General features: G+C 37.1%; 1 protein-coding gene across 2 annotated transcripts; it reads left to right on the top strand.

Moving 5' to 3' along the window:
• The first annotated feature begins 8186 nt into the window (after positions 1-8186).
• Positions 8187-12489, top strand: LOC147522997 (TORTIFOLIA1-like protein 3). Of its 2 annotated transcripts, none has more exons than XM_086596413.1 (5): positions 8187-9143; positions 9238-9346; positions 9668-10230; positions 10998-11481; positions 12059-12489. In XM_086596413.1, the coding sequence occupies exons 1-4, from the start codon at positions 8301-8303 to the stop codon at positions 11460-11462; spliced, it is 1980 nt and encodes a 659-aa protein (XP_086452539.1). In that variant the 5' UTR covers positions 8187-8300; the 3' UTR covers positions 11463-11481; positions 12059-12489. The 2 variants fall into 2 exon arrangements, with proteins under 2 accessions (XP_086452539.1, XP_086452532.1); XM_086596406.1 differs by having other exon boundaries at positions 9665-10230.
• The last annotated feature ends 114 nt before the right edge of the window (positions 12490-12603 follow it).

The following is a 12603-nucleotide window of genomic DNA, read 5'->3' as shown; positions in this document are numbered from 1 at the left end:
TGGGTTGATGAATGCTCCTGCCTCGTTTCAAGCGTTAATGAATTCTGTTTTCAAGCCTCATCTTAGAGAGTTCATCCTTGTCTTTTTTGATGACATACTAATATATAGTACTTCTATGGATGAGCACAAGGAACATTTGCGTATTACACTAGATTTGCTGCGACAACATCAACTATATGCCGAGAGTTCGAAATGTTCTTTTGGGCAAGATAAGCTGGAATATCTTGGGCATATTATTTCTAAGCAAGGTGTATCTGCTGATAAGTCTAAAGTGGAAGCTATGGTCAATTGGCCTTTACCTAAGACTGTAAAAGGATTGAGGGGATTTTTGGGTCTGACCGGATATTATAGGAAGTTTGTTCGAGGGTATGGTATCATCAGTAAACCACTAACTAAGATGTTGAAGAAGGACCGGTTTAAATGGGCTCCAGCAGCCGTAGATGCCTTCAACTGTTTGAAACAAGCAATGGTTTCTACACCTGTCCTCACTCTCCCAAATTTCAACAGGCCATTTGTGTTAGAAACTGATGCGAGAAAAGATGGCATAGGCGCAGTTCTTATGCAAGATGGTAGACCCTTAGCATTTTTGAGCAAGGCGCTTCCCCCTCGCAAGTTGGGTCTCTCGACATATGAAAAGGAATTGTGGGCAATAGTTTTTGCCGTAGAAAAATGGAGGACCTATCTGTTTGATAACTACTTTGTGATCAAAACAGACCACCAAAGCTTAAAGTATTTGCTCGAGCAGCGACTCTCTTCTATGTTGCAGCAAAAATGGTTGACAAAACTATTGGGCCTTGACTATGAAATAGTCTACAAAAAGGGGGTTGATAATAAGGTGGCAGATGCTTTATCAAGAATACCAGAAGAAGAAGGCAGTTTCCACAATTTTTCTACACTCCAATCATCTTGTTAACCGGGTACAAAAAGTTTGGAAGGGAACGAATTAGCTGAACAGTTGGTAACTCAATTAGTAAGCAACCCTCACGATGTCTCTGATTATTCTTTCAGGAACGGAACATTGCGATTTCAGGGCAAGTTGTTTATTGGGGATAATGGAAGTTTGAGGAAGCGAATTATAGAGGAATTACATTCTTCGGGTACAGGTGGACACTCTGGCAGAAAAGCAACCATTAAAAGGGTAGAGCAGTTTTTCTCTTGGCCTACTCTCAAACAGGATGTGGTGAATACTGTTGCAGCTTGCGATGTGTGTCAGCATAATAAAGGTGAACATATCCCATACCCTGGCCTTTTACAACCTCTACCCATCCCTACCCAACCATGGCAAGATATCTCCATGGACTTCATTGAAGGTCTTTCAAATTCAACCTCCAAGAATACTATTTTTGTGGTAATCGACCGAATGACGAAATATGGCCATTTTATAGCTATCACTCGTCCTTATACTGCTAACACAATCGCCCAAAATTTCTTTGATCACATCCATAAGCTTCATGGCCTTCCTACCACCATAGTTTCAGATCGAGATACCATCTTCCTTAGCCAATTTTGGACTCACGTGTTCAAGTTAGTTGGTACTAAATTACATCATTCCACTGCCTATCATCCCTAATCCAATGGCCAAACAGAACGGTTAAACCAATGCCTTGAGAATTACCTCCGTTGCATGACTAGTGATCGCCCTACCCAATGGGCAAAATGGTTATCCTTAGCAGAATGGTGGTACAACACAAGTTACCACACCACTCTACTGACTACTCCATTTGAAGCTCTCTATGGCTATCCACCCCCTCATTTAGCCATTCCCCAACAATTAGCTACCCGTAATCCAGAAGTTCATCAGTTTTTGGAGGAGCGAAAGTCTACAATGCAGTTACTACAGGAACAACTTCAGCAAGCCCAACAACGAATGAAGTTTTATGCCGATAAGCACAGAACTGAACGGGTTTTTGCAGTAGGGGATTGGGTGTATTTGAGGTTGCAGCCTTATAGACAAACTACGTTAGCCATGCGACGAAACCTCAAACTTGCACCAAAATATTTTGGCCCATACAAAATTATTGAGAAAATTGGTTTAGTAGCATACAAGTTAGACTTGCCTACAACTTCAGCTGTTCATCCAGTTTTCCATGTGTCCTTGTTGAAGAAAAAAATTGGTGAAGATGTTAACCCTGTGCCACAATTACCTCCCACCAATGATCAAGGTCAGTTCTTGGTGGAACCTATTGCTGTATTGGATCGAAGGATGGTTCAAAGAAGGGATCGAGCAGTGACTTGAGTCTTAGTTCAATGGTTTAATACACAGCCTGCTGATGCCACTTGGGAAGACTACGATAAGGTTCTTGCACAATTTCCAAACTTTGATCCTTGAGGACAAGGATCTTTTGAAGAAGAGTGCTATGTCAGGAGGCTATGTATAAGAAATTAGTGCATTTGCAATGGCCCACGTGTCTGTTAGTTAGTGGTCCAGGTGTCAAATTGTTAGGCTGTTTGGTTTAGTATTTGAAACCAAAAGTGTATTTCGGAGATTATCGATTGAAATATATTTCCTCTATTATTGTCTTGTCTGACTTTCCTTTCTCTCTGAATCCTCATTCTTCCTCTTCTTTCAACTCTATCTCCCTCATTTATTCATTTCTCCAAGTCCTATTCCACTAGGGCATGACAATATGCCACAACATTATTTGTGAAAGGAAAAAAAGGACAAACCAACAATACAATATTACGTTGTAAAAGTAAATTCCTTAATAAGGGGTGTGACATTTTTTTTCCCAAGAATATATAATTGTTTGTATGATCAAATTATTAGCGTCAATATGATCAACCTTGTCAGAATCGCCTGAATTTGTCCAACAATTAAGCGAAAATGTCTCTATTTAGATAGTTCACCTCTCCATGTCAGATCCAAATGCAAGGACCTACTACTATATTATATCTATCGATCCCTTTACATTTTTATCCATACATTCTCATTTCTTTCTTTTGATTCTATGGTAGGAAAACATCCCTTCGTTTTGTCATTAGTCGTAGCACTAAATTAGAGTAAATTGAGTAATCTACTAATCTGGATAATGCAGTAGAAGTTTAAGTGTGGTGAATGCGAAGTAATTGACCAACAATTTAGTCTCTATAACTCTCTATATTGAAAGAGAAACCGTGGGTACGTCTATATCCTATAAGCAATGTAAGCTGTGAACTTTTAATGTGATCCCAAATTCCTAATTACTATCAAATGTTTAAAACTCCCAACGAACTGGAAGCAGATGTGGCCATGTTGAATATTGAAAGTGTTAACCCCAGAGATGTTTGGATAATTTGGATCCAAGGGAAAACAATGCTTATTAGGATGTACATGTGCTTTGGTTCTTTTGCCACGATTTTTTGTTTGTTGAATTGTTGATTCAAAATGAACTTGGATGGTCATTGTCTCATTGAGTTAAATAATCTCGAGAATGCAGCTTACCTTACGTAAGTCTGATGGTTGTCGAACTTGGTTTAGAAATAAACCGACTAAACTTTGTTGAACTACTGTTTGATTGAGAGGTATTCATCATATCCGACCCACTACATTTGATTAAGAGATTCATTATTATTAGGTAAAGCATGCTTACTTATTTACCAACTTTTGAGAAAACAAATCAAGTTGCGCCATTTTAATTAAAGTCTCACCATAATAAAGAGTTTCTTAGTACTTAAGCAGGATTTCCTTAGAAATCAAGGGATTGAGAATGTCTAGGCTATCTGTTTGTTTTGTTTTAATAAACACGTAAGCATACTCAGTTCTTTATTAGCTTATGTCATGAAGCCACATGACTGCCGGAACATGTTGGATACTTAGTTAGATCTCAATGATTTTTAGTAATATCTGATCAGAAATGGACAGGAGTGAACGGGGTCTAGTGTTTTTTCTAATCCAAAAAGTCGCTGCAACAAGCATGAAGCCAAAGACCAAGCATGATTGACTACTGCATTCCATGTGGTGCTAATGTGCTATGAAAGGCGAGATGAAATATACTCGAACGGTGGAACCTAACATATGTGTAACATGCTACACGATAGAGTTATGACAAAAGGAATGGGTCCACCGCTACTTGCTGTGTTCGAGAACAGGGCACCACATGCTTCCTAATCCTCCAAATAGAAACATCCCAATTGCCTTTTATTTTAAGTTCACTCAGGAGAAGCTCTTGTGAATCCCTTCTCACAAGAAAATTTCCGTTAAAATTAGTGATTATGTTGTTTTGCATGGTTCAAGACTTCAAGAGTACAAATTGGCTTAAGTTCTAAAGGATTGAAATATCAGAACCTTTGCACCACAAAAGTGTATTTGGTATCTTTACCAAAAATAAAACATAGAGATTTTAACGAGTATTGCTCATCTAGTGGGGGGTGGGAACCCTTATGGTATTGCATTTCCAAAAGTGCATACCAAAAAATGTACCTCATTCACATTTTACACCCATAGACCACCAACCAACGTAAACGCCAACATGAATAGTCGCGTTCATGTGTAACTGTCCTCCTTTTCTCATACTTAAAAAAGATGCTAAATTGTCGTTGAGGAAACTGAAACCTCGTAAGCGTACAAAATGTATATCCACATAAGAATGTCTTTGTGAATAATTTGTTCTCCAATGCAGACTGTATTCCTTCAACATCACTTGGGGTCCTCAATAGTCAATATACTTCATGAATCTCCCTTACTCTCCTACACGGGCACATGTGACATTGTGAGAAGGGGATTTCACATGGAAATATATGTATCTGTTAAGAGAAATGGACGGGCAATGAATTGATAGGTGTTCCATTCCACATTTGTATTTCTCCATGTTAACTTGTAGTACTCTTGAGTCCTTATTTGCCGATTCTGCCTCTTAGTCAACCAACATTTGGGTTGACTGTCCTGAAGATTAAACATATGCACATGTTAAAGTTATCAGATTATGATGGTACATGCACCCATCACCCATGGGACGAAATATACATGTCATTTTAGATCTATCTTGCTCTCCAAAAATTCTTCTTTTCCATGCCAAATTGCCAACCACAGCAAGAGAAAGAAAATGCTGTATTTTAAGATATCTGGATTGTGAAATGCATGCAGCCCATGAGAATGTTACCCAATTACGAATTGAATGAGAACGGAGAAACGCCCAGTAATGCGCTCAAACTCGCAGATTGCTTCTTTTTAATTTGATCAATCTGCTTGTTTTTGTTTCTTTAATTTTACCCATACCTTTTTGTCATGATCCCCACGTGTTAACATCTTTTACTCTGGTGCTCCTGGAAAAGTCCTCACGTGTTTTCTCCATTTCCCAACTCTTCCTCCCTATCCAATGAAATTAGGATTTAGAATTATCTGATATATGTTTTGACAATTTGACTAGTGATTGTTCCAAGCAGTGGTAAGAAAGTTGTATTTTATGGTGAATATATCAGTAATGTATTGTAGCATCTTCTGTATTTATTTATTTTTTCGTTCTTGTTGTAGAAATAAGAAGTGTTATATTATTGATAGATTTTTGGGGAAAAACTTTAGTGGACAGATTTAGCTGATTGACCCTTCAAAAGGAGTCTTCTGAAGTGTGTGGCTAGCAAAATCAGGAAGCGTAAATCATTTGAGACCCCTCTCATAATTTTAATTAGCAACACTGCATCTGTACTACTCTACCAAGTGGCTACAGACTCGAGGTATAAACTAGTTCTTAAGAGATTTTTTACCATTATTTGGAGGATATATTAGAAAAAATGCAGCAGGCCAGCACTATATAATAAATGTTCTACTCACAATCTCTCGCTATTAATTAGATTTTGCACAATTTTAGTTCATAAGAAAGTTCCGATCCATAGTAGTTTTTGTGAACTTAAACAAATGCACTCCTTAATCCTTATCTTATCTTTTAAAAAAAAACAAAAAAAAAAAAAAAAACAATTCCTTGAGCATGCAACCAACGGTTTCTGTTCCAACACCGGCACAAAATAAAGTGCTAAAGGGTTCACAAGATTCTACACCTTTGCCATCATCCTCTTACACTCTTACCTATTAATTAAGGAGATATGTAATAATGGTACAGAATTTTCTTTCCAGTTTTTCTACAGCAACACAAAAATTGAACCGAATTGAAGAACACACTGAAGTGGCAGATAGCACGTGACTTTTGTTGTTATCTCTCTTTTTTAGTTTTCTCTCTCACCCGCTAACCGACCCAACCAGTTAACCTTTCTCCTCTCCTCTGTGTAGATGACACTGGATTAGTGATGCGAGACCACAAAGGTTTAGTCGTGCTCTAAAGTTGCATCACTTGTTCCACACTTCCATCTACTAAAATTGTTTTCTACAAATCCGAAAATGTCTTAATTTGTGAAAAATCCAACTTGGGGTTCATTTGATGATATACTTTCTCTATATCATTTTGCTATACAATCCAATCTCATTTTGATGATATACTGTTTGTAGTTGTTGGTAAGTCATACTCGATTGACGCCGGTGCTGAATTTGAAGCATATAAACAATGAGTGAACATAATCAACAGATAATTGGCCACAAGGATCTTTAGTTCTTCACTTCTTCACTTCTTCACAAACTACTAAGATTCAATGATCTATGAATAAATATTAAGCTAATAAAGTACATATTTGGGAGCGTAATTCAAAGTTAGAAAGCCTGAATTATTAATGGAAGTAATTCAACTAAACAGTTTGTGATTGCTGTAATAGTAATGTCCTACTTGTTACAAGAAAGACAAATCTTGATTGGGTCTTTTCTTTTGTAGCACGTGATAGCCTTTGCCACATCAGTGTGTTATGAAATTTGGTTCAACTTGTGTGTTACTTTAGAATTTTTGTTTTCTTTTTCTTCTCCTCGAGATCACACTCAAAGCTCATCTATGCGATTTTAGACCTACGAGATCATAATTATGTTCTGGTGAAAATATATAGAGTAGTAGTTACCATCATAGTTACTTGAGGGGAAAAAAAAGGTTACTGTCATAGTTCTTAAAAACGAGCATTTGATATTGACCTTTTTTGCGGATACCCTCATTCTTTCTTGATTCCTAAGACTCTAAGAGACAATGGGTATGTAGATCCCTTGGTACACTCACGCAGTTGCCATTATTCAATTGGTCCAAATACAGCATGGATCCTATCTATGCTACAAAAGAAGTGAACAACCAAATGACTGTTCTAATATCATTTGGTTTGTTATCTCTTTACTATGGATCATATCTATGTTTAAAAGAAGTGAACAACCAGCTGACTGTTCTAATATATATCATTTAGTTTGTTATCTTTTTTAGTTGGTAGTCTTCTTTCCTACAAATCCACAACCAAGAAGAGAAAAAAGGAAATTGGCGTTAAGTGAGGTAGTTAATGTCATCATGTATGGTTGTTGACTTGTTGTACGTTTTGCGGATTCTTGCTTGGTTCTACTAAATAAATCATGGGTCCAGAAAAGTGGATCCAAGGATTTTCAGAGGGCTCCAGCAGGATCAGTTTATTTATTATGTCTTAGGCTTTAGGTTTGTAGTTCAACCCAGCATCGGAAAAATGTTTATTAGATTATCAGGAATTCAGGATACAGAAGTGGTAGGAAACTAGGAATTGCAGGTTGAACTAATTCTTTTCTCGGAATCAGATTTTTAAATATCAGATCTTATATCAGAAAAAAACCAAACTGCTGCCTTATAAATTTTCTCCAACCAATCAGAATAAGAACTAAATATGTTGACCAAACAATTTACACTGTTTCTACACTTTAGTAAATTGTCAAATTGTTAATCCCAATGTGAAAATACACTTGATACAGAATTAACGCATAAAATCAAATTCTCAATAGTAGTTGAGCTGTTATCAACAGTTGTTACTCAGACTAAAATCAATAAAACAAAAAAGTGTACAAATTAGATTTTCCATCAAATCATCACAACTTTGTCATTTACAATAAGTTTTGAGATCATCCAAAATTCTTTTTTAGTTACACCACTAAAGATCTTTCTATTAATGGCCCTGGCTAATGGAAACAAATGAACTCAATTAATTTTTGGATAATCCCCGATTTAAGAAACAAATTAACAGAAATTCCAGCTACACTAATTCTTTTTTTGAAGTAAAAAGCAACTGTCTTTACTAACACTTTGAGTAAACTAAAAACAAGATCCATAATACCCACACTACCCTTCTCTCCCTCCCCCCACTCAAAACTATAAAACCCAACCCATAAACAACACCACAAAGAGAAACACACAAAAAAAAAAACGAGACACGATTCCCTCAACCGACAACCCACTCCCGCCAATATCCCACCGATCCAACCGCCACCACCATCCTAAAAACTCAAACAAATGCCAGAACCACACTCTCATCACATTCACACACACCACTTTTCATCAATGTCTAGACCAACTCATCAAACTCGCGATTTAAAACAAAGAGTTATAACATGTATAAACAAACTATCTGATCGTGACACTTACACTATAGCTATAACTGAACTCGAATCAATAGCTAAATCATTGAGTCATCATGACTCATATTCTATATACCTTAACTGTATATACTACACTGATCCATCTCAGAAATCTCCAGTACGTAAACAATGTGCACGTCTACTTGGTTTCATGTCTGAACTGCATGGGAATGAGTTAGCGCCATTTGTCACGAAAATGCTTAGTAATATAATAAAAAGACTGCGTGATTCTGATTCATCGGTTCGATCTGCATTGATCAATGCAGTTTCTAGTATGGTGTTACATATTTCGAAAGTTCCGTTTTCTGCTTTCTTGAAACCGTTGATGGAAGCGATATCGGTTGAACAAGAAGTGCATTCACAGATGGGCTGTTCTTTATGTCTTGCTAAAGCTATTGATAGTTGTAGTGATCCGGGTGTTGTTCAGTTGGAGAGATGTGTGATGAAGTTGATGAAGTTGTTAAGGAATGAGAGTTTTAAAGGGAAGGCTGGTTTGTTGACTTTGGTTGGAAGTGTTGTTGGGAAGGGAGGAGTTTCTAGTCGGAGTTTGTTAGGGAATTTGATTCCTTGTTTGGTTGAGTTTTTGGGTAGTGATGATTGGGCATCTAGGAAGGCGGCGGCCGAGGCGCTGGAGAGAGTGGCTGTTGTTGAGAGAGATCTAGTTTCGGAGTTTAAATCGTCGTGTCTGTTGAGTTTTGAATCAAGGAGATTTGATAAGGTAATTATGAATCTGTGGAAAAATAAGATTTTTTTTTTTTTTTTTTTTTTTTAATTTTAGTTGATGAATTTGTTGAATTTTGGTGTAATTGTAGGTGAAAGCTGTTAGGGAGACTATGAATCAGATGTTGGAAGCATGGAAAGTTGTTCCTGATGTTTCTGACGAGATCTCACAGCCTTCTCAATCCAAATCTTCTTCAAAAGGTAAATTACATCATTTTCAGTGATTTATTAATGTAGTCTAGGCTTGTTTATCACCAATTTGTAATTAAATGGAATTTAGGTAGTTTCTGAATTGGAATTAATGGGGAGAATGTTAATTTTGATGCTACACAAAAAAGGATTTATGGTTGTTTGCTTAATTTGATTACTTGACTTGAAGGATTTATCAAGGTTTATATTCTGATACTGTACTTGTATTGCATTTCTTGTTATTGCTTATTGTTTAGATCTGTTGAGCTGTACTAATATTCTACTCAAATCAAATGTTGTTGATTTATTTAATGTATTGTTGGAATTTAGCAGAAAATGCAAGTGATGGGTGTTTCCAAAGGGGTTCAAGAAATTCTGGATCACCTCAAACTAGGAAGTTTAGAAGTCCAATCAGCAGACAAACTCCACCTGAAAGATCATCTGCAACAAATGTCAGAGAGAAAAGTCCTTGGAAGATTAGTGAGAGTAAATCGACTCCAGCTCTGTTTCGTAAGCTGGATCGTAAGAAACCTGCAAATTGGAAAGTTGAGATTGCTCTTCCTCACACTCCACCTTCTCAAGCTGTATACGAGGAAAGAGATCTGGTAGTTACAGAATCTCGGGAGAATGAAGACGATAGACATCACAAGCTTGGAACTAGGCGTGCACTTTTTAATAGGAATAGTGATAATAAGATGCACAAATTTGGTGGGTTGAAGTCTGGGTCTCGTGTGGTTCCTGTGCAATCAGAGGAGTGCTTAGAGTCAACTGTTGTAGCAAGCAATAATACAGAGTACCTCCATGGGTACCAAAAGAACAGCGAGGATCTCTCTTTGATAAGGAGGCAGCTTGTTCAGATAGAGAATCAACAGTCTAATCTTTTGGATCTTCTACAGGTATGCCATTAAGCACATTAACAACAACATGTATGTCTACGGCTTTGATAGAATGCTGATAGGATAGTGGATGGCACTTGCTTTTCTTTTCATTCTTTCTCGCCTTCCATGTTATCAGCTTCTTCATCGTTTCGTATAGTAGTTGTTGGTAGAAATGTTGCAAGAAACAAACAGATCTTTCTTATTTAGAGCAGAGAATATCCTTCCTGGTTCCAATGTAGGCTAATACAATATTTGCATGATATAGATATTTCATAATTATTGTCAAGTGATAACAAAGAACATTATAGAAACAGCATACAAGTTTTGGAGCATCATTTTTCTGAGTACAATGAACAAGAAATTTTCTGATACTGAATATGAAAACAATAGATGATTTGCCCTATTGATCGAACGCTAATAGAAGACATGTCTTTCAAGAACAACTGTCTTCCTTTACTTGGGTGTCATGAACACCAATCTATTGAAACCAATTACCCTACAGCTACTGTTATCTTCAAACATTTCTTATGAATCTTTAGTCAAAATATTTGGTTCCAGTAAAAATAGTTATACACCAAATTCTTGTACATTGTCACTGTCCCAATATGTTTCTCGCGCGGAGCAAATTTCATTAATTCTTCTCTGTTTGTCTGTTAAGTTTTCTGGTGACGACTTTCTCATTATGCCACTTTATACTTCATACTAGCCGCCAATGCATTCCATGCTTTCTGAATAAGCCTGCATTTGCATACTGACCTTTTCCCAAATGATTTTCTGCAATGCAGCGATTCATGGGGAGTTCACAGAATGGAATGCGATCCCTTGAGACACGTGTTCATGGCCTGGAGGTGGCATTGGACGAGATCTCTTACGATTTAGCTGTGTCAACAGGAAGGATTTCAAACTCTGAGTCTGCAGGAAATACATGTTGCAAGTTACCTGGAGCCGAGTTTCTGAGCTCTAAGTTTTGGAGAAAAACAGAAGGGCGATATTTTACATCGAGGTTATCTTCTTCCTTGAGCAAACCATTGAGGGCTACGATGCACGACATAGCTGATAGAGATGGCATTGCAGACTCTTTTAGATTGAAGAACCGGAGGCTTCGCCTTCAGGGTGGTGGTGCACTTGTTGTCAATCCATTGGCAGATATTTCCAGTGGACCAAGAGAAAGTTTAGACGTCAATAGATTGCCAAAAACTGCTGGTCATGGTTCTGTGGGGGTTGTGGCTTCACCATCGATGGGTGTATGATGAGCTGCTGCTACCTAAGGTGATTGACTACTTTATAACCTTTACAGTTTCAATTATCTTTTTCAGGAAATCTTAGTAAGTGCAACATTTTTTTATTTACCACATGATGCTTTGTTCACTTTCCGTCTAGATGGTGTACAATGATTGTCTTTTATTTTCTTTTTCCTCCAAGAGTTCTGTTTCTTTTCTATTCTAAACTGATTAGAGCAGCTACTCATTATTTATTTCATCTCACTGTGAATGTTATTGCATTTGTGATATTTGTCATAAAAATGTTATAACAATGTATATTAATAGTCAAAGTATTGTTTTGCTTCTTTCATGTATACTTTTACTTCCCAAATACAAAAGACTATTAAGTCGGTGCCATATCTGACATAAATCCACATCCTGTGAGGTCATCCCAGGTATTAAGATGGACATAGCCTATCTAAAAGGTGCTTTTAATTTCTTATGCAGTAAGTTCTAATTTGTTAGTACTAACCATTTCGAAGTAATGGGCCCAATGGTGGTTTATTTATTTTCTAGTTGCTCTCCAATGGCATGGTTCTCCCCTGTAATATTTCTGATTAGTTTTAACCCTTGCCAATTTCCAGATAATGTTCATAGTTCATTGGAGTTTTTGTAATATACCTTTTAAGCTGGGAGGAGGCAGAGCGTCCTGGATAACATCATGTTGAATCTAATATGGCAAAGAAGTTGCTCCCCCGGTTGAGCAGAAAGCATGGTGAAGTGTTTACTCCGATATACAGAGTGCATAGAAATCTTATGACTGGATTAAATTCAAATTCACCCCATTTGTTTCTACCATACAGATGCAGCAATATCTTAATGCTAGTTTGTCCCCTTTGTATTTTCTTGATTTTTTATTTGTTATAGAACTTCAAATGTGAGAGGAGATGTATAATGTACTCAATGCATCAAATATCATACCACGCTGGGGAAACTAGTGCAATGTATATAACTGAGAAGAGTTTCTGTTCATTCTTTCCTATTGACAGAATGCAGAATGCTTTGTTGATGTCGATATTTGATTCTAGTGAATTTGGGGATTGTGGGCTCTATAACCATGCTCGATGCATGGCGCTTATAATAAAGTGCACAGGTGATCCGTTAGTGACCATTCATTATAATGAATTGG

This window comes from Coptis chinensis, chromosome 1 (genome assembly GCF_015680905.1).
Source record: "Coptis chinensis isolate HL-2020 chromosome 1, ASM1568090v1, whole genome shotgun sequence".
Lineage (NCBI taxonomy): Eukaryota > Viridiplantae > Streptophyta > Magnoliopsida > Ranunculales > Ranunculaceae > Coptis > Coptis chinensis.
The sequence above is the reverse complement of the archived record's forward strand: the minus strand, read 5'-3'. Positions and strand labels throughout refer to the sequence as shown.